At 40.9% G+C, this 22443-nt stretch overlaps 1 protein-coding gene across 11 annotated transcripts in view; it reads right to left on the bottom strand.

Moving 5' to 3' along the window:
- The window catches only part of FTCDNL1 (formiminotransferase cyclodeaminase N-terminal like), a 155408-nt gene that overhangs the window by 61362 nt on the left and 71603 nt on the right, over window positions 1–22443 (bottom strand). For 7 of the 11 annotated variants that reach the window (XM_043446068.1, XM_043446069.1, XM_043446067.1 and 4 more), the window contains 2 exons: window positions 22130–22315; window positions 11134–12654 (listed from right to left, as the gene is read on the bottom strand). In XM_043446068.1, coding sequence (XP_043302003.1) covers window positions 12218–12654; window positions 22130–22315 — 623 coding nt within the window. In that variant the 3' untranslated portion in view covers window positions 11134–12217. Of the gene's footprint in view, window positions 1–11133; window positions 12655–22129; window positions 22316–22443 lie in introns of those variants that run through there. The other 4 variants (XM_043446072.1, XM_043446074.1, XM_043446073.1 and 1 more) reach the window with 2 other exon arrangements.

The raw sequence follows: 22443 nt of genomic DNA, 5'->3' as shown, positions 1-22443 counted from the left end.
GACTCACTGGTGTTTTCCAAAACATGAATTCCGCATTTCAAGTGTTGGAGAGATTCGGCTAAGTCTCTTTGCCTCAGCCTGCAATTGTTTGCACAGAAAGACTCCATAGAATAAATTACTGAACCTTACAGCACAGCTCAATTAGCTGAATGAAATAGGGGGAGAAAAGCTCCAATCTGGTGCCCACAGAACAGAAACTGGCATCTTTTTTCCTTAAAGAGTGTTCAAGCAGATCTACAGGACATTTAAAAGCCAGTCTGAATCTAAGTGTAATGCCAACAGGAGGATGTGGGAGGCACTCACACTAACACTCTGCCCTCTGCTGACCTTCCCGTGGGGAGTTAAGTCAGGTGTTTGCATTTGCAGTCACTTTCCTGTGCGCCTTCATGAAGGATTTTAGTGCCTCCAGCCTGTTTCTGGCCTCATACATACACTGAACCAGACTTTCTGTTCCCCGGAAGTTCCAAATGGTTCCTTCCCTTAAATGTACCTCCTCGGTGTGACTCAACTTCATGCAACAAAACCTCAAGTCTGTTGATGACCGATTAAACCATCTATGCTTAACAGCCGAGTAGTTCTGACATTCTCAGTGCTCTGAATCCAGTTATTTGGACATGAATTCATTTGACAAAGATTTTCTCATGCCAGGCACTGGTATTACCAAGGCGAATCAAACAGTCTCAAAGAGCTCACAGTCTAGCGAGGAAAACATCCTTGCAAACAAAATTAATAACAGAGAAGTTAAATATGCCAGCCAAGGTACGCACAGTTTTCAGAGGGGACTTCCGAATTGGGGAAACACCACAGGTTCTGCTGGGTTATGGTTTACCCAAATCCACAGAGCAATTTTGGATTTAATTTCTTAGGAAACACGTGGATGCTTTGAAGGCATCTGAGACATTTCCCTTGCTTCCTTGAGAGTGAAGTGTGGTCCTCCCTACCCAGCCCTTCCCCTTAATTCCAGCATGTGGGTGGGTGTCAGAGGGAGCTCCGAAGGGGACTGCTCTGAGGCTGACTCAGGACTCTGCCCCTTGGCTCTCCCAAACCACTTGGTGACAAGACAAGAATAAAGGAGGAATAATGCCAACAATCATAGGGTTTTGCTTACACATTACCAACCGACTATTGCCCTCAACCAGACATGATCCCACAGTAGCTGTGGAAGCTGCGAAAACCACAACTTAAAGGCTGAAAGACCCACATTGTACCAGTGGTGTTTCCTTAAAAACAGACGACATCCTAGTCAGTAGCAAGTGCTGAAAACACAAAGAATGACTGAAAGAGAGGAGGGGTGGGCGTGTGAGCAAGCAAAGAGATGTTTGCGAGAGCTGAGAAGAAATCCTGACACACCAACCTGACCCGCTCCCCACAAAATCACTGGGTCTCCTTTCAGCCCCAGGCCCCCTCCTGCCTGGGGAAGCTGGCCTCATTCCAATGGCAGTGCCCTCGTGTGCTGCATTGAAAGTAAAACAAAGGATGCCATTCATCATATTTTTCAACAACTGGTTTCTTTTCTTAGTTTGGAAGAAAAACTTGGCAATCATAAAGCTCGGTTTTTTATTTTTATATATTTTTTTTCTTACTGTCAAAATAAACTGAAAAAGGAAAAAAAAAAATGCCCAATGTTAAGAAAAGAAAAATACACAAAACCCTTCAGAGCTTAGTCGGCCACACACTGCCACCCGGCTGACACCGAAGCGTGGAACGCGACACTCTTAAGTTCTCCCAACCCAAAGGGCCGGCTGCCTTCTGCTTCTCTAAGATGTGGCTACTTAGGGAAATTCACACAGGCTCCCAGTGTTAACTGTGCTGCATATTTACTTTAATCAAAGTGACATTTCCCAGATGGTGTTATCCAGAAAACCCTGTTTGAAATGAGGAGTATAAGAGAACTCAGTTGTACATTCCAGGGAAAATTGGATACAGGTGTTCCCCCATTTTAAGAAGCCTCAGTTTACAAAACCGTAAGACGATGAAATAGATACATGCATGGCATGTGGCCAGCACCCTTACCCCCTTAGAACTGGGTACCTGGTACCTAGAATGGGAACCAGGCAGCCATATGCAGGTGAGAACGAAGAAATGATAACATCACTCCATCACCAAACGCACCACCCTGGCACACCCTGGTGTTAACTCGGAGCCTAACATTTTGTGGTTCCCAGACCCCACCACCACCTCCACTTGGGGTGGGGAAGAGCACAGGTGAGAAAGAAAATGTCTGAAGCAAGAAGCCACTCAAAGGTATCTCGGAAAATTAGTAGACCCAAAGGATCTCAATGGACATGAGATTGAGCAAGCTCCGGGAGTTGGTGATGGAGAGGGAAGCCTGGTGCGCCGCAGTCCACGGGGTCGCAAAGAGTCGGACACGACTGAGCAACTGAACTGAACTGAAAGGATTATACTGATTATACATGCCAAGACCCCATGCTGCAAATGAAATAGAAGGTTTCCTCCAAGGAAGATGGAGCATAACAATGACATTTACTTTAGTAGTTAAACTATTGTGATGTGGGCTCTGAAAGAAACAGCAGGCATTATGGAGCCTATCTCCTAACCCAATGGTCTTAGAAGATGTTTCCAAGGAAACGACTCATTGCTCCAGAAACTAGAGAGCAATGGGCAAAAAGTCACAAACTTTAAAAAGGTCAAACCTAAATGGGAAACTGGTCTTGCAACTTATCAGCTGTATGACCTCAAGGAAGTCACGTAACCTCTCTGAGCCTCAGCTTTTTGTTTTTACTCAGCTTAGGCATTTCTGGCGCTGCACATCAGAGGACACGTGTGACGAGCCTCTGGCCCTGTTTCACGTGTCACAACTGTGGGTGAGCCATCACAGTTTCGGGGGGGTGTGGTGGTAATTCCTGGAAGCCATTTCCCCACTGGGAGAGTTGGCAGGAACTTAACTATGAATGGAAGTGACTACGAACCCCATGTATATATCACACTAAATCCTAATTACCCCCAACCCAACCTCCCTTTAACCTGGTCCAACTGCCCATGGCCACTGCCAGACCAGCTACATAGTCTGTGGGGCCCAGTGCAATGAAAACTTATTCAGAATTTCAATGACAACAGAACACTAAAACACGCAGAGCACCCTGGGCTACTGCGCAGGCTCTAAGCCCATGAAGCTGACCTGGCCGCTCCAGTATCACCTGTCATGAGGAGAAGTTTCATGCAATATTATTAGGAAGAGACAGCGGTTTCAATAAACTGTGACTAAAGATCTTACATTTGCAAGTTTTACAAAATCATACAAGCCCATGAGTTTATGACCAGGGCCTGCCCCAGGCCTCACAGGGCTTCATGCAAGTGCGGGCACTTGCAGTTTAAATTTCACTCGCACTGTGGTATATTTGCCCTTCTAAAATACAGTAGGTGCTCAATAAATACGTGGGAATGAAGCCTTACCCTCAGAGACTTTACAGTCTAGCCAGCAAGCAAAAAAGAGATCAATAAGGCCCTGCCACAACCCAGCATGTCAAGTCCAAAAAACAGAACTGTATGAAGTGTGGGGACATGAATTCAAAGTTGAAAAAACGAGAGACTCTACAGTCGGCCAGGAGTTCTGGGGTGCTGGCTGCACAATTCAGATTCACCCTGGTCCTAGCTGCAGTTTTGGCACCATCTGGTGGCAATTTTCCTCCCTGATTTAAATATCGATGGGGACCACCCTGGGCTCCCCTGATAGCTCAGCTGTTAAAGAATCTGCCTGCAACGCAGGAGAGCCCGGTTCAATCCCTGGGTCGGGAAGATCCCCTGAAAGAGGGCATGGCAACCCACTCCAGTATTCTAGCCTGGAGAATCCCCATGGACAGACGATGCTGGCAGGCTGCGGTCCACGGGGTCACAAAGAGCTGGACACGACCAGACTAAGCACAGGCCAGCACAGCGTGGATCACCCTGGGTCCTATGGCCATCTTGGCTCTTTCAGGACAGTGGGAATGATGCCAGGAATCTCCCCATTAACTCTAGCAAGTTTTGTGGCTCAAGCCATGGAAATTCATCCGGGAAAAACCTGGGAATATGGAGATTCATCCTCTACCTCCTCAGTTGGTGAGGCAGGCTTGTGCGTAGCAGCAGCACTGGATCAGTCCTTCAGAGGAGGCAAAGCCGGTCTAGGGGAGGAAACAACGAGACCAGATGCTGGTGGATCTTCCAGGAAGAGGAAGGAATAAACGGGCAAGAACTCCATAGACCATGACCATGTAAAACACAGATCTGGAAGAAATTTTAAATGAGAAAAGAGTACAGAGGCACTGGAGAGCAGTCTAAGGTCTAGAAGTTTCAGGATTTTGAGGTGGGCCATCCCAGTTACGAAACTGCCATGGAAGGGGAAGCTCAACCAACTGGATATACAGTTTCTGAAACTAGACACAAAAGCTGGCCAGGCGTAGGACAGAGAGGCCTGAAGTCCTGACGATCTGGGTCCAGGGGCACTGTTTAGGGTTAGAGTGGTGGCATAAACCTATAGAATAGGGATTATGGTGGGAGGAGGCTCCTGATTGACTGGGCGGGCTAAAAAGAATTTGGGGATTTTATTTCTTTACAGTCCTCTACTCCAAAGGGTTGTTGGGAAAAACCGCATGATGGTACTTGACACTTAGTTGGAATTCAGTGAAAGAGAGCCACAATTAACGATGTGAAAAGAGTTCACTGAAGACTTCTTTCCTGCATCTCGCTCTTTCGTCTTGCTTTTATCCTTACGAAACAGTGGAGTGGATACACAGGAAGCTGAACTATTAAACATTATTTTAGGGCAGACAGAGACTAATACTTATCAAACTAAAAATTCTTTATACTTACTAGAAACATTATACTTTTATAACAATAGGTCATTTCCAGACTACATCAATCATAGTGATTACTTTCTCCAGAGCAGTTGGTTTCATGAAGACAGAGGTACCTAAGAAGTTAGGAAACAGTGACTAGTTGCGTATGGGATTTCCTAAGAAAAAGTCAGTAGGATGGTGCACAGAAGATTTGAGAAAGATGTTTGGCTGGGCGCCTACCACCAGCTAAAAACCATCATCTACCTGGCAGGTGAAGGAGAGGAAAGACATGCCCTATTAAAACATTGAAAAGACTTTAATTCTTTAAATTATATTAGTCTACATTTTTAATGGTGCAATAAGCTACTATAAGAAAGACATTCACTGGAAAACTCCATCCAGTGATTTACCATATTTCCCATCCTTACCCCAATTCAATACGCGGCTTCCCATTAGCCGAATGAAAAGCAAGACTGTCAAAGGAATCACAGAATGTGACAACGAGAAAGCGAGGAAATTCAGAGGATACAATGCGGATGAGAAGGCGAGTGATCATCAACAAGCTGCTTTCATTAGGAACTACAGATCCACACTGAATATTTTCTGCCTTCTCCTTTCCTTCCATTTGGTCTGTTGATAGTTTGTTTCTGACAAGATCCAGTCAGGAAGACAGAAATCACACTAAGTATTTCCAAAGAAATGACACTGAAAATTTGGTCAACAGTTGTTGGAGAACTAAAAGGGCTAAGAGAGAAACCTGGTACCAGGGACCTAAGTAACTGCAGGAAGCACCAGGCCCTGAGGCTGGAGGAACAATGGGAGGAGGCAGTGTTCTCGGAGCCTAGAAGCTTAGAGAGGCCTTGCAGAGGAGCCGGGGCTCAGCCACTGATGGGACTTCTGAGGGGCCTGATGAGGCCAGTTCCTAAAGTACCAAGAAAAAAGGCTAGAGCCTGGAACTAAGAGCCATTGTATCCGGTCAAGGGCCACGGCTGTGGTGGGGCTGCCAGAAGCCGGAGGGAAGCAGCAAGAGCAAGCCCCTGTCCTTCTTTAGACCCGCAGCCTCGCGCCTGGCTCCCCCATACAGGCAGAGCCTCCGGGGAACCAGCGAGCAGAGAAGAAAGGCGGTGTGCAGCGTCCCGGCAACACACGCAGTGCAGGGAAGGGTCGGTGTGGGCTGAGACAACAGCTGAACCATACACACACCTTTAAAAAGAGAAACGCATCGCGTAGTTAGGTCTCTGATGCATATCTTAACTCACAGTAAACTAATTTGCCCCAAAATACTGCAAATAGGGCAAAGAAGTGACAGAGTAAACCAACATCAGGCTGAGTTCAGCCCCAGCCACACTCACCAGGACCCTTCCACGTGCCTTAGGGGAGCGCTCTCTGAGATTGCTGTTAGCGTCCTAAACGTTCTTACCTATGAAAAATGGGCTCCTGCGAAGCCGTGTGCGGGCCTGCTTAAAACAATAAGCTTTTCTAACCCCCAAGCGCGACATACTCCGGGAGCATGGTCTGGATGCTTATCAAACAAGTTCCTGAGCCGTTCTCTGAAGTTTCTGGGCAAGTACAAACAACAGAGTCAAATAAATGCCTTTTAAAAGCGAGGCGGTGGAGCACGTACCCTGTCAGTGAGATCCTCACATCCCCACAAAGTAAACGGTAACATGAGAATATTTATACTAAACAAAACTGGATATCAAGCCTGCTTTGGCTCAGCCAGAGGGAATGATAAATTCCTTGCAGATCTCTCATAGAGTGGTCCTTTGTGGTCCACGGACGCCACTTCCAAGACAGTACAAACCAATTACAGAGCAAGGCTTTTCATTATGTTGAGGAATGAAAATATCATCCCCCATTTTACTTTATTTTACAGTTCTGTTTCACTTAGCCCGCCCCTCCCCCTTACGTTAAAGACATTTTAACATCGTGGAGTCAAGCCCAATTTCAGGATGGAAATAAATAACATCCCCTCTCACCACCACCAACAAAAGCCCTTATCACCCTCATAGACTAGCTTTTTGCTTTCCTTATCCCTCTTCTAACAAACTAAAAGTTGAAGTGGAAAGTGGGGTAGAGCAAAAACACTGAAGAGTTAATAAAACGTAAACTCTATTTGTCCACATCAATTCTGTCCCATTTACAACTGGCACAAGTCACGGGCAAAGTCATCTGGCAGGAGATGGCGGTTAAACAAGCTATGAAGCCACATGCCGTACAATGTCCACTTTAGGGTCCGATGGACAAGGTACTGCAGAACATTAGCACAAAGTGTTGGTCTGCTTGTAAGAGAGCAATATGAGAAAAGGTTAATATGAATTAGCCTATTTGTTAGTTTGTGTATTTGTAGTTTGGTCAGATTTTCTCAACCCAGTTTGATAATCCTTATCATTATAGATCAACCCAGCTGCTTCTGTCAGCTCACACATAGAAAGAACTGATGATACCACGTCTGTCCCTAGGATAAACCTTCAGCAACTTACAACTGCTTCAGATTTTCTGGAGAAACGTGGTGGGGCAAGAAACAAAGGGAAGACAGAAAGACAACAGAAAAAACAGGGGGATTAAAATATGAACAAGAGGTAAGGAGTAAAATTGTCCTGGTTTTGAAAATTATTTATACCAAAAATGGTAAATTATTATTTTAAATGGATAGCTGTATCATAGGTCAAATTTAATCAACTCTATTTTAAACCAATGAACTAAGTCTCATATGTAGTACTTGAGTTCATCATAATAGATGAAAAAGGGAAAAACAGGTCTTATGTGCTTGTATACTTTAATGGATATTAGAAATTTGATAAAATTTTACTTAGGAAGTGTGGAGTTAGTGAAATTACCTTATTCAGATTTTGTTTTATTTATTTATTTTTTTTTAATTTTTTTATTAGTTGGAGGCTAATTACTTCACAACATTTCAGTGGGTTTTGTCATACATTGATATGAATCAGCCATAGATTTACACTTATTCCCCATCCCGATCCCCTCTCCCACCTCCCTCTCCACCCGATTCCTCTGGGTCTTCCCAGTGCACCAGGCCCGAGCACTTGTCTCATGCATCCCACCTGGGCTGGTGATCTGTTTCACCATAGATAGTATACATGCTGTTCTTTTGAAATATCCCACCCTCACATTCTCCCACAGAGTTCAAAAGTCTGTTCTGTATTTCTGTGTCTCTTTTTCTGTTTTGCATATAGGTTATCATTACCATCTTTCTAAATTCCATATATATGTGTTAGTATGCTGTAATGTTCTTTATCTTTCTGGCTTACTTCACTCTGTATAATGGGCTCCAGTTTCATCCATCTCATTAGGACTGATTCAAATGAATTCTTTTTAATGGCTGAGTAATATTCCATGGTGTATATGTACCACAGCTTCCTTATCCATTCATCTGCTGATGGGCATCTAGGTTGCTTCCATGTCCTGGCTATTATAAACAGTGCTGCAATGAACATTGGGGTGCACGTGTCTCTTTCAGATCTGGTTTCCTCAGTGTGTATGCCCAGAAGTGGGATTGCTGGGTCATATGGCAGTTCTATTTCCAGTTTTTTAAGGAATCTCCACACTGTTTTCCATAGTGGCTGTACTAGTTTGCATTCCCACCAACAGTGTAAGAGGGTTCCCTTTTCTCCACACCCTCTCCAGCATTTATTGCTTGTAGTCTTTTGGATAGCAGCCATCCTGACTGGCGTGTAATGGTACCTCATTGTGGTTTTGATTTGCATTTCTCTAATAATGAGTGATGTTGAGCATCTTTTCATGTGTTTGTTAGCCATCTGTATGTCTTCTTTGGAGAAATGTCTGTTTAGTTCTTTGGCCCATTTTTTGATTGGGTCATTTATTTTTCTGGAATTGAGCTGCAGGAGTTGCTTGTATATTTTTGAGATTAATCCTTTGTCTGTTTCTTCATTTGCTATTATTTTCTCCCAATCTGACGGCTGTCTTTTCACCTTACTTATAGTTTCCTTTGTAGTGCAAAAGCTTTTAAGTTTCATTAGGTCCCATTTGTTTAGTTTTGCTTTTATTTCCAATATTCTGGGAGGTGGGTCATAGAGGATCTTGCTGTGATTTATGTCGGAGAGTGTTTTGCCTATGTTCTCCTCTAGGAGTTTTATAGTTTCTGGTCTTACATTTAGATCTTTAATCCATTTTGAGTTTATTTTTGTGTATGGTGTTAGAAAGTGTTCTAGTTTCATTCTTTTACAAGTGGTTGACCAGTTTTCCCAGCACCACTTGTTAAAGAGGTTGTCTTTTTTCCATTGTATATCCTTGCCTCCTTTGTCAAAGATAAGGTGTCCATAGGTTCGTGGATTTATCTCTGGGCTTTCTATTCTGTTCCATTGATCTATATTTCTGTCTTTGTGCCAGTACCATACTGTCTTGATGACTGTGGCTTTGTAGTAGAGTCTGAAGTCAGGCAGGTTGATTCCTCCAGTTCCATTCTTCTTTCTCAAGATTACTTTGGCTATTCGAGGTTTTTTGTATTTCCATACAAATTGTGAAATTCTTTGGTCTAGTTCTGTGAAAAATACCGTTGGTAGCTTGATAGGGATTGCATTGAATCTATAGATTGCTTTGGGTAGAATAGCCATTTTGACAATATTGATTCTTCCAATCCATGAACACGGTATGTTTCTCCATCTGTTTGTGTCCTCTTTGATTTCTTTCATCAGTGTTTTATAGTTTTCTATGTATAGGTCTTTTGTTTCTTTAGGTAGATATACTCCTAAGTATTTTATTCTTTTTGTTGCAATGGTGAATGGTATTGTTTCCTTAATTTCTCTTTCTGTTTTTTCATTGTTAGTATATAGGAATGCAAGGGATTTCTGTGTGTTAATTTTATATCCTGCAACTTTACTATATTCATTGATTAGTTCTAGTAATTTTCTGGTAGAGTCTTTAGGGTTTTCTATGTAGAGGATCCAGATTTTGTTTTAAACTTTCATGAAATTAATATATAATTTTCAATAATTAATTGTAGTAAAATACACACAACATTTACCATTTTAAGTGTGTAGTTCAATGGCATTAAGTATTTATATTACTATACAATCATCATAACTATCCATCTCCAGAATTTTGCCTTTTTTTGGCCTTCAAGAACTGAAACTCTATACACCCATTAAATAGATGTTTGGTTATAAATAAGCCTTGCTCAAAACCAGCAGTCTGGACTACAGTGATATGAATCTGAAGAAGTTAAGAAGGGAAATGGCAAATGAATCAACTGCTACTACATCCCCAAATGACACAGTGACATCCTGTGTTTTTACTCTCAATCACCCGCTTGACGAGAGTGTCAGTCGTTCAGTCATGTCCGACTCTGTGCGACCCTATGGTGTATGGCCCACCAGGCTCCTCTGTCCATGGAATTCTCCCAGGCAGCAGTACTGGAGTGAGCCATTCCCTTCTCTAAGGCATCTTCCCCACCCAGGGATCAGCCCTGGTCTCCTGCATTGAGGGTGGACTCTTCACCATCTGAGCCACCAGGGAAGTCCCATCTACTCAACGTTGATGACCAGAAGTGAAGCAGAGCTCCAGGTGAGATCTGGAAAGAGTGCTAATATTTCATTTTCACCTTACAGCTTACAAAGTACTTCCATTTAATTCCCCAGAACATGATCTGGGTGGAAACTCTTTTCCCTATTTTACAGGTAATTAAACTATAGCTCCATGAAAGATAACGAGGGCCAGAACCCAAGCCAGAATCTGCTGTCCAGGGCTTGTCCTACTAGGCCACATGGCCTCTGCCAAAGCAAGAGAAAAGCAAGGCATGACTACTTCACAGCTCTCCCAGATCCACTGGGTCTAACTGGAGAGCATCTGCTCTTTTCACCACAGCAGCTAAACTTCCTTGCATCTGAAAACCACACATGGTTCATCATTACTCCATCTTTCTTGTATTTATATTGACGGCAAAAAGAAAACACCCAAAAAGTATACATAATTCTGAAACAAAATTAATGCAGTTGCAGTCAAGAGTCAAATGTAAGTCAAAAAAATATGTTAGGATACAGACTTCCCTGGTGGTCCAGTGGTTTTAGAATCTGCCCTCCAATGCAGGGGACGCGGTTTTGATCTCTAGTAGGGGGACTAAGCCCATGCGCTGCAACAGGAGAAGCTGACATGTTGCAACTAGAGGAAGCCTATGCACCGCAACGAAGAGCCCCGCATTGCAATGGAAGACCTGGCGCGGCCAATACACAGACTGGATAGATGACCAGATCCTATGGGTGTCCCAGGCGGCTCAGTGATAAAGAATCTGCCTGCCAATGCAGGAGACACAAGAGACCTGGGTTTGATCCTTGGGTCAGGAAGATCCCCTGCAGGAGGAAATGGCAACCCACTCCAGTATTATTGCCTCTAGAATCCCATAGACAGAGGTGTGTGGTAGGCTAGAGTCCATGGGGTCTCAAAGAATTGGATGCAACTGAGAATGCATGCATGCCCTGGATCCTATAAAAAGACTGAGTTCAACCTCTTTTATTTTTAATTACTTAAATTCACATTATGTGCTCTTATTAGCCAAAACCACAATTTATTTGCTAGACAAAATCTATGGAAAAATTTATTTCTTTGTGTTTTATGGACAGAAAAATGCCTTGTACTAAAAAACATAAGCACTAAGGATTTACATAAAATTGCCAGAATTAGCAAGTGGCTTCTTTTAGTTCACAAAGAGGCAACATATTTTGATTTCTTTCAAACAAAATTCTTCCACCAATACCCTTCACTTCACTCAAGAGTAATAAATTCCCTAAACCTTCAGACTTCCATTTAAATTCCAAAAAGGATAAATATAATCCCTTGAAGTCATGCCCAACACCGCCATTCCACTTCCCCACACAAACATAAAAAAATTAGACAAGTCTGGCTTTTGGAATTATCTCCAGAATGAATAGTAGGTCATCCTAAACAAGACAAGAAAGAATAAAAGAATATGATTAGTCTTTTATTTGATAATTTTAGTTTATAATTCTCCCCATTTTTTAGTTACTTAGTACTTGATTTTTTAAAAGTGCACATTAAAAAAAATGATGACTCAAAAAATGAGAGTTGGATACAGGACTCTGGAATAAAGAGCTCAGGAACACCAAACAAATGGAGTCTGTTTTTAGTTGAGTTCACGATAATCAAAGATGATTGAGTAACGATGGCCATTTTATCCAGCTCATTCAGGGGGGCTTCTAGTACACCCAAGTGCATGAACTTGATACAGAGGAAGATTTCACAAAGTTTCAATGATGACTAGAAATATCATAAAGCAATTACAATCTATAAACACCTGTTGCTGTCGTTGGACAGAGAATGCTTCTAGTTTTCCAATTCACACCTGGAACCAAGCTCTTGGATCTTCTCCTTGTCTTCACAGGCCGATAAGAAAAGTTTGCAATGGCTGATATTTTTTTCTTACAATTTCAATGAAACCTTAGATTGGATCACATGAAAACACCTCCATGTGTCTTCCAGAACTCCCCAATGCTTTCTTTTATTGCATACTCAGCACAGCTCTTGCACTCTTGGGGTGTAAATCCAATTAATGCTCTCCCTATCGTACCGATTCCTCGATCACTTGCCAATTTTTTAACTTGAGCTTCTATGTAATGAGGAGATACATAATAAAAATGGTCCCCAAGGACACTGTAAGCCATGTATTGAGAGCCTTCAGAGGTTTCTGTAACTTCTTGATCTTCAAAACTCTCTACATTGCAAGCTATCTCAATTTTCCCTTCATGAGGAAAAGCCATTGTTTGGACGCCCTTCAGTCCATTCACATTTGAGCCCCGAATGGCACTAGCAATTTCTTTTCCCAGAGCCAAGTCTTGAGAATCTATGGTAACATTGCAGTTCATCACATATGGGCTAGCGCCGATGCCTAAATCATTTAGAAAAGCATGTTAGTCAAGCAAAGTAAAAGCATCATCTTGAAGATTCTAGTCTTTACCCAATTCTACTCTATTCTATTGACTTTACTTGATTTTATTTTAAAATAATACACAGAAATACTCCTCATTATTAACTCCAGAATTTTCTAAAGGTCATACATATTTTTTACCAACAGAGTTATTTGAGCTACAAGTAGATATTTTCATCTACTCTAAATGTATCTGGATGTTTACTCTGGAATGGTTAAGAAAAGCTCAGACTTTTGAAAATATCAACAGATATTTCAAAAGGCACATTTGAAAATCAAATATCAATAGCAGTAAAATGTATTGGCCTTCCATTCATTTACAAGGCCATCTCCACAGGGGCTGGAATTCAGTGCCAGGTCTATGGATCTGGGAGACAGAAATAAATCACACTCTGTACTCATCTCTTCCTCCCCAAACACAGACCTGTCATCACTGAGCTAGGTTAAGATCAGATTCGAATGAACCTCAACAGTCTTGGCTAGTAAAGGAGGTCACTAAAAAGTAACAAACAGTCTTGGAATTGGGAAGGACAAAGGGACTCTTGTGTCTCATGATGACGTAGGTTTGGCAGGGCAGGATTTGGAGCACTATGTATACCTTCTTGGTATAACTAGTTGGAGGCATCTCTTTCTTCCATCCTCGGCTTCCCAAGGGACTAGGACTGTCATTGCTATTCCAGAGCCCAGTTACTCTAGAGCATGTTTTACTCTGCCTTGGGGATGATGCAGCTCACATTACATAAATATCCCTGCTCTAATTATAGTTTACATTATAAGATGGACAACTTGGTTAAATTAGCATTGGTATAAAAAGCTTAGGTTTGCAGTTTCCTCATTTTGGGGCAACTTCACATTTCTAAAAGCAAAGTTGACTAGGGATTGATGAGGGATAAAAGGCTGACCTCATCTTCAGCATGAGACAATTCTTTAGCTACTATTTCAACATCATTTTACTGTCATTGCTTTTTCTTACTACTTTCAAACTTATTGCTCATGATGTCAGTATTCAACGAGAGATCCTGTTGAATTCACTCTCCCCTTGACAGCCGTGGTTCGGGGGCTTTGCTGCCTAGCCTGGGTACTCTCATACTAATAGACGCTTTACAAAAAATCAGCACACGGAAACCACATTTCATCTTTTTCCCACACATGTACATAATGAAACATTTCAACTCCCGAGGCTGGGCCTCTTTCTATTGGGAATTCTGCAGGAATGAATCAAATTACAGTATTTCTCCATAATGCTGATTTCATAAAAATTAAATTTCCTAACAGTCAATACATGTCTCTCTCAACCTCATACACCAATCACTTACTCTAAATATCTTTGAGAATTATATCAGTTTTAACATTTCACAGAGTACAACTGGACATTTTTTTTGGTCAATGCTAATGTCATTCATTAATTGAAAGCATCCAAGCATAGTTTCTCTCTCCTCTACCCCTGAACAGGTAGTGTTACAAAAATCCCATTGCCTGTATCTGATACACATACCCTATTCTGATTCAAGAAGTGGTCTCACCTTTATCACTATTCAAACAAATAGCTAGATCATGCTCACATTTTGCTGAAAAGTATGCATGTGTGTGTGTATATAAATATACATATATAGAGTTTCATATGGGGGGGCTTATACTAAGTACTATTCAAAATATCTATTGGGCCTATTGTGCTCTGCTATTCCAGAACTTTGATATGCCTAGCCAACATTCAGATATTTATGTGTAATTTATCAGCTTGGGGGGAGCAAGTCACTTTCAAGGCAAGTTCATTCATATGGACCCAGGGCCTCTCCTTCTGACAATATGGTAGCATGGACCATTTGATCCCTAAATACATGGGACAGGACTTCTTCTAAATCCTCTAGCAGATTGCAAGGCACCTTTTATCCCCATGTGCCCAATAACTGTCCCTTTTGTCACAGAGTTTCTAAAATTGATCACTCTTGCTAATAAATGAATTTATTACCTAAGATAAAAGATAATATAAACAATAGTTTATCTAAGATAAATTATTAAATGTATAAGAAATTTAGATGTTAAGTCCAGAGCACGAGTGTCACAAAGAATTCACTTGTCCCAACACTGACTTAATCAATTAAAATAAAACTCTACTTAAAAAATTCCTTCAAAAGCATACTTTAAAATTAATTATTTCTTAGAAAAATAAAATTAAACATAAGAAGTAACTTCTGTATTCTCTTTTGAAAAAGGAAATGGCAACCCATTCCAGTACTATTGCCTGGAAAATCCCATGGATGGAGGAGCCTGGTAGGCTATAGTTCATGGGGTCGCAAAGAATCAGATATGACTGAGCGACTTCACTCGACTTCACTTTGAATAAAGTAAGAGTAATCACTTATATACAGAATGATACTTTTGGTGTATGTCCTTGTTATGTGTATTTTAAACTCTTCTATTGAGCTTTAGCTACACAATACCTGATTTTGCTTTACCACTATGTCTTACTTAAGCAGAGACAAGTCAATGAAGCTGAGAAGTTTCTGGTCTAAGCAGGTAGTGGTTTTCACCTTGAGGGGTTATAAGGCCATGATCCATTTCTGCCTTAGGAAAAAGAAAGAAAGGAAGAAAAAAAGACAAGAAGAAAGGAAGGAAGAAAAGAAGAAAGAAAGAAGGAAAAAGAGAGAAACTGTTTTCTGCCCAAATGCACACGTTTCTAATTCTTCCATTTAATCCTTCCCAAGTCCAACACCAATATGGTGATCCAATTCTAATCAATCAAATTCTGCATTTAAATCCAGCAGTCCCACTGACCTTACTTAAGATGCTGGATTTGACTTTTTATGCTAATTTAAACTTAGTAAAATTTTTTAATTAAGGGAGGCAATTAATCCCAGCAAATCGTATTTCCAGTTAAATGTCATATAATTAAAGTAATTCCATTTTTTGCTCTAAAATTAGAAACCTGATGTGAAAGTTTGTTTCTCAGTTTGCAGTTTCGCTCGGCTCCTGCCTCCCGCAGATTGGCACTCGGCTGCTCTGGCGGCAGCATGAATCTCACTGCAAAGCTGAAATTCCAATTTTATTCCAAAGCAACTGTCACAACGCCCTGAAGCAAGCTAAAAACAAGGAAAAAAATCTTTGGTATGATTTCACTTTCCATGTGTTCTTTAATGAAAAATTTATCATTCTAAATATTGGTGTTTACTCCTAGTTAAATACTTTTTTTTATCAAAAAGAAACTGAGATTCAGTTGCTATTATTTCACAGGGAAATATAACAGGCCTGATGTTTTCCTGACAATTCTGTTATTTTCCTGTGTGGAAACACTGTATTTATCATATACTGTACGGCTGGTGATTCAGATATTGTAGAGACCTTATGGTGAACTGATATAGATGTAAACTCTTTATGCCAGATTGTTTAAGCATAAAAAAAACAAATGCACTTAATTAACATCTGATGTGTAGTTTTTACAAACACAAATGCAATATTTGTGTTTGAGCACTGGCAGTAATGACTGTGAACTATGCTATTAATGTCTGGTTTAAAGATGCTTGTGGTAGGACCACGTCTGGAATAACACAAATAAAAAACTGCATTCAGACAAAACAATAGTGAAGAGCCCATTAGAAAAATGGAAAAGCAGCACTCAGAAAAAAACACATTTTTTTTTCCTTTTAGATCAAACTTGTTCTCAAAAATTGTTCCAGGCACCATCACCTTCAATCAATTAATGGTGAAAAGATTCTCAATATTTTCCTCCAACAGAAGGGGTTTTGTTTTAGGGGGTCAGAAGTTTGCTAAGGGATGTATTTAAAAGTTCTGCTTATTATATTAAGCTCTGCTTTGATGGCTTAGCTTTAAAAGATGCGTAAGGAGGGAGCCAAGGTGGTGTTTTAGAGTATTTTGCATTTTTATGTCTGAAGAGAGAACTTTGCATTACAGATTGAATAAATAAAGAGATTCTCATGAACTAATGTGCGGCTCTCTTATTAAATATGTTTTTACTGAAACCTGCTGAGTGCCAGGAACCATGCAGGTTCCTGGGTATAAAAACATGAAGGCTAAACAAAAGATAAAACCTAGCCTAACTGTGGGCCTTGCTTCAGGGTAACAAACAGAGCAAGACGACAGCCTTGGAACCCAGGTTCAAAAATACAGACAGCTGTTCCTACGCTGAAAGCAATTAGTCATCATTACATATCGGGATTTTACATTTTTTAGAACATGTATTAAAGAGAAACCACAGCTGAAACAGGACATTTGATGACTAAAGCCATAAAACGCAAACATAATTGCTAAGTCCAATACTCCCATGGCGGGAAGAAGGCAGGACTCTTGTGCATGTGGCCAAATCCACAGAAGAGAAGGCTAAGTGACGCTGCGGCACAGGGCTGGGAACGGCTCCCCAGGGGTCTGAGTGCAAGTTCCACTTCTTCAGGGACACTGCCTCTGCTCAGCTGTCTTTCTGCAAAATAGCTGTGACATTTTCCCACTCTGTGAGGAACCGTAAGCCTCAATTTCTCAACTCTGAATCTTTCAGAGTAACAGCGATTCAGAGATGAAATCACAGAGGTAGATACATGTTAACATCATCATGGAATAAAGCCAGCCCAGGTGAAAGCAACCTCAGGCGACTTCCCTGCCCCCAGGTTTTCTATGGAAAAGTGCCTTTCACTAGCTCATGCAGAGACATAGTCCTTCATGTTTCAATTACGGGTGACACACTTCATTACACATTGAGACTTTCATCTTCCATCATCCCAAACAGATTTACAAGCAAACATAGAAAATTACAGGTATAGCCTCCTGAAAACAGGACCCATTCTAAGGCTAGAAATTATTTTTCAAAGACTAGGTAAAATTTGGGGTATGCAGTAAATGGCATTATTCAATGTTAAGAAAAGTGCCTGATGCTGCAGTTTCTCATTTCAGAGAGAAAGAAGTAAGCAGGGGCAGCTCTCAGTAACCCACTGAAATAACTAAACACAAGTCCCTGATCCCAAGATGTGCCAATTACCTCCATCTATGATTCCTATGGCATCATGTGAAACTGCAGTTCAAAGAACTGTCCCTCATTTTTAAACAATGATGCAGATATGCAGGCCAGTCATACAATATATCAGCCAGCAGTGTTTAAATTATCCCATACATGTTTAGGGTTTTAAAATATATATGTATAAAGTATTTATTTATAGATCTAAAAGTATCAACTATTACTGCTTTGTCCTTATTTATGTTCCTCATGAGCTGGCCAACTACAAACTTTTAAAAGGAATTTGGTTTAAAAGATTTTGTGTGTTTGGCACTGACTCTGGGTGTTAATCATTTCTGAGCTCACTTTTTTCTCTTCTGTTTATAATATTCTCAAGGAACTTCAAAACAGAAACCTGTTCCCTTATAGATTCTGCTTCCTTTTGGGTACTGTATAGATTAATTTGTCACTGGAAAGTTAACTGTAAGTGTTCAGTTCATAGCACCAATCATTTCTATTTAAATTTTTTAGGAAAAGAAATAAACATAGAAACAATGTGTTGAAGCTTTTCTGTTTTGATGGGAGGAGCGGAAAATTATGTTGAGAAATACTGATGTAAATAAAGAATGTTAGAAAAATATATAAAGCCATTAAATTTAAAAATGAGGGAAATTGCCATGGTTGGGAACTAAGCTTGTTGAAAAATTAGATGAATAATATTTCTACCCTAGTGACAAAGGTGCTAGAAATTCTACTGCAATAGATATTACTTTTAAAAATGAAACCATTTTACTCCGTCTTACATAAGCGTTTCTTAACAGATAATTTGGGCAAGTAAGGTAATCTAAGATTTCAGTTGATCATGTGACTTAAATTCGAATTACAATCTTGTTCATGAAACCATTTATCTATATTATATCTATGTTCCTCTCTGAAACACTTTAATGTTCTATTAGAATCTGCTTTGAGCCTGTTAAATTGAGTCCCTCAAGGAGTAACAGTCTACCTAAACTTGGCAACTTACAATTTTCATGTCTTTTGCATAAAGTAAAGAGCCTACCACTTGAAAGGAGATATTAGCAAAAAAGACATATGGGGGAAAACTTGTGCTGCTTTTCCTTTCTTATTTGACCCTTTCGTCAGCAATATGAATGAATGCACTGCAATCCAGCTTCTACAGACATGATAAACCTCAATAATTGCCCTTTAAGAAAGATGATGGCAATAATAACAAGATCAATTTAGAGAAATAGTGAAAATAAGTTGGAAGCTTTAAGAATTTCCTTTCCTTACAAACATATAAGATAAATAAAATAAATAGGTGCATATATATTTTACAATACTGAAATCACTATACTGCTTTATATCCTTTGGCCTTGACCCTGGATGTCCCTTCCGTCTGAGTCTCCTGTCCACATTTCCACATGGCCAACTGCCTCTCTCCTAGTCTTTACTCCAACGCTGCCTTCACAACGAGGCCTACTTCGTTTATCCCATCTGACAACCATGGTTTACTCCCATTCCAGGCACATGATGTCCATTGTCCTGCCTGATTTTTTCTTTTTTTTTGGCTGTAGCATATATTTTCTAGGGGCTTCCCCCATGGCTCAGCAGAAAAGAATCCACCTGCCAATGCAGGAGACCTGGGTTCGATCCCTGGGTTGGGAAGATCCCCTGGAGAAGGAAACAGCAACCCCCTCCAGTATTCTTGCCTGGAAAATTCCATAGACAGAGGAACCTCGTGGGCTTGCAGTCCATGGGGTCACAAAAGAGCACGATATGACTTAGTGATTGAACAACAACACTTATTACCTAACATATCATATAATTAGTTATTTATTAAGCTTGTAACTTATTGTTTCTCTTTTTGTTCTCTTCACCCCTTCTCCACTGGAATATAAATTCTTTGAAGGCAAATAAATTCTATTTTTCCCATTGATAATAGTGCCTGGCACATTTGGGTACTTAACAAATATTCGTTGTGTTAATTAATAAATTAAAAATTCTCTCTACATTGTATTTTCTACTGTATTTTCCACTTGTCTAAAAATTCCTCCAAACCTTCACACTTAATTGCTTGCATAATGGTCTCTTGCCAAGGTATTCCATAGTTTATTTAATCACTCTCAAATTCTGAACATTTATATTATTTCCAGTATTTATTATTATAAATAGCTCTTTGATAAACATACTGGTACATAAGTACATGTACCTTTTATTGCTTCCTCAGGAATAAATCTATTTACTTAAGATAAATCTAGAACTAGAATTTCTGCAAAGCAGCTACATATATTTTTAGAGCTTTTGATACACATCACCAACTCACTTCCAAAAAGTTTATACCAACTGATGCTACCATTAGTCACATGAGTGCCTCTAACTACATCTTTACCAGTGCAAATATTACCTTTAAAATACCATCTTTTAAACATATCTGTGTCAATCTTGGCATTTTAAAGTAAACTTAGGATTTTCAGATGTTGATGAAATTCTCCATGTAAATCACAGATCTCCATGTGGAGTAAAAAATAGAAAAGGAATCAAAATCCCCAATGGGTTGTCCATTCCAAACAAACAATGTAAAACAGGTGAGATTATCAGACAATCATTAAGTGAGATGGGGGGAGCACTGTTCACTTTGGTTTAAATGATCACAAACTGAGTCTGCTCTTAGAAGACTGAACATGATTCGTGATACCACGAACATTCAGGTTTTAACTCGGATATGCTTTTCAGAGCAGGTTAAAGTCCCTCCCAAACACCAACCCATTCAGCCCCACCACACGGCAGAAATGAGAGTTAAGTTTTCCCAGGGACTGTCTAACCCAGCACTAAATCCAGTTCTGTTCTCCAGTACTAGGATTCCTGCTTCTAACTCCCGTCCTCTAACTGTAATCTCAGTCACCCGGCACTGTGCTGACTAGGTTTGTGTAATAATCCTTTCGGTCTTCAGCGAGGCTCAAATTAGAAACCAGGAAATAGCTTTCTGAAAACTTAGTCACAAACTTACACTTCTCCATTTGTGAGACAAATCGTGGGAAAATATGTGAGGTTCAAGTTGGCAGGGTTCAAATCAGATTCTTCCTTTTTTTCCACAAGTAAAGACTAGAACACACTTATAATCACTTTTTAAATAAATCTTTTCTCTAAACGGAAGGAAAAAATGGTCCCTTGGTACCACGTTTGGCACTTAATAGCCATCATTTAAACTTTACAGTCTCATGAGGGAAAAATAATTAATATGGCCATTTTAAAGATATGGGAACTGAGGCTTATTGAGCTAAGGAACATTCTAAAGTCACATGGCCAATGAAGAGCAAGGTCAGGATTTGAGCATAGCCTCAAAGTCTGCAATCTGAGCTTTGCTGGTGGCTGAGATGGTAAAGAATCAGCCTGTAATGCAAGAGACCCAGGTTCGATCTCTGAGTCAGGAAGATCCCCTAGACAAGGAAATGGCAATCCACTCTAGCATTCTTGCCTGGAGAATTCCATAGACAGAGGAGCCTGCTGTGCTTCAGTCCACGGGGTGGTCACAAAGAGCGGGACACAGCTGAGCGGCTTTCACTGTCAAAGCCCGTACTCTTTTCACTGCACCGCTCTAGCTGATGACAGATGTCACTGGTTTGAGAGCAGAATTCTGCACCAGGGATTCGTAACCAAAAGCCTATGTGTAACTGTGCCTTGAGGAAATGTGTTTCTTATGGTTGCCCACCTCTTGCTTCTTGGGACCTAGTATTTTAGTAACAGCTAAAATATTAACTACCAAAATGTGACCTAACATGGTTTAACTAGTGATCCCTACAGAAGATATTAGAGGATAAAAGAATCAAGACCCAAATAAATGGACCTGGGATGGTGAACTGCAGCAAATGGGGATGGAGTTTTTGAGAGGGTGCCACTGCCTTTGCTGAAGATATGCTCTAAGCCAGGAGTGGGCAGGAGGAGCAGAGAGAGACAAGAGCGGATGTGATCAGGGCAAGGGAGGATACCGCTCCCTGTGTTTGTTCTCACTGTTCTAGAGCCCGCAGTGTAGGAAAGCCTCTCTCCAGGGTGCCTCCACCACCGACCGTCAGGTGTAAGCATCAGCCTGGACACTGGATGTTTAAGTACTGAAAGCCCTTCCCACCAGCTAAAAGCAAGCTACACCCACATCCTGGGCCGCCAGGTATCTCCAGATGCAACCTCATGCCTGGCCACCAGGACCCATCATCCCACTGATAACCATTCTCATCATCAGTGCAGCCACTGATGAGCAGGGCTCATAATCTATCTTGAACATCCCTCTTGGGGGCTCTTATCGAGTATCCAATGAGGGCTTCCAGCCTCCCCGAGTGGCTCATGAAGGCGCAAGTAGAAAGAGCTGAGAGGAGACCTTCAAGCTAGTCAAGAAAGTTCCAGCTGTAACCTTCCTGCATTATGTGGGAGAGACCAAATGAAGGCAACCTCAGGATTCTCAAGTTTAAAAACCAAAGCAGAAAAAAAATCCAGACTGCGAACCCGTCAAACCACATCTTCTGGCAGGTGCAGCTCCCAGGTCAGGCTTAAGAGTGCTGAAATCCCTCCTTGTGAACCAGCCCAGCTGCTTCCTTCTCTGGACAAGGGGGCGCTTCTCGGGCAGGTCAGCCTCACCAAAGAGAAACACGCTGCAGCCAGGAATACTCAGGACCAGATTCTCAGCGAGGCCTACGGGCAGCAGGAAATTTTAACAAGACTAAATTAAAATCAGTCCTGGTGACAGAAAACAAAGCACAGAATTTCCTTATTGTGGTAAAATACACTTAACACAAAATTTACCATTTTAACCATTTCTA

The sequence above is a fragment of the Cervus canadensis genome, chromosome 24, assembly GCF_019320065.1.
Source record: "Cervus canadensis isolate Bull #8, Minnesota chromosome 24, ASM1932006v1, whole genome shotgun sequence".
Taxonomy (NCBI): Eukaryota; Metazoa; Chordata; class Mammalia; order Artiodactyla; family Cervidae; genus Cervus; species Cervus canadensis.
The sequence above is the reverse complement of the archived record's forward strand: the minus strand, read 5'-3'. Positions and strand labels throughout refer to the sequence as shown.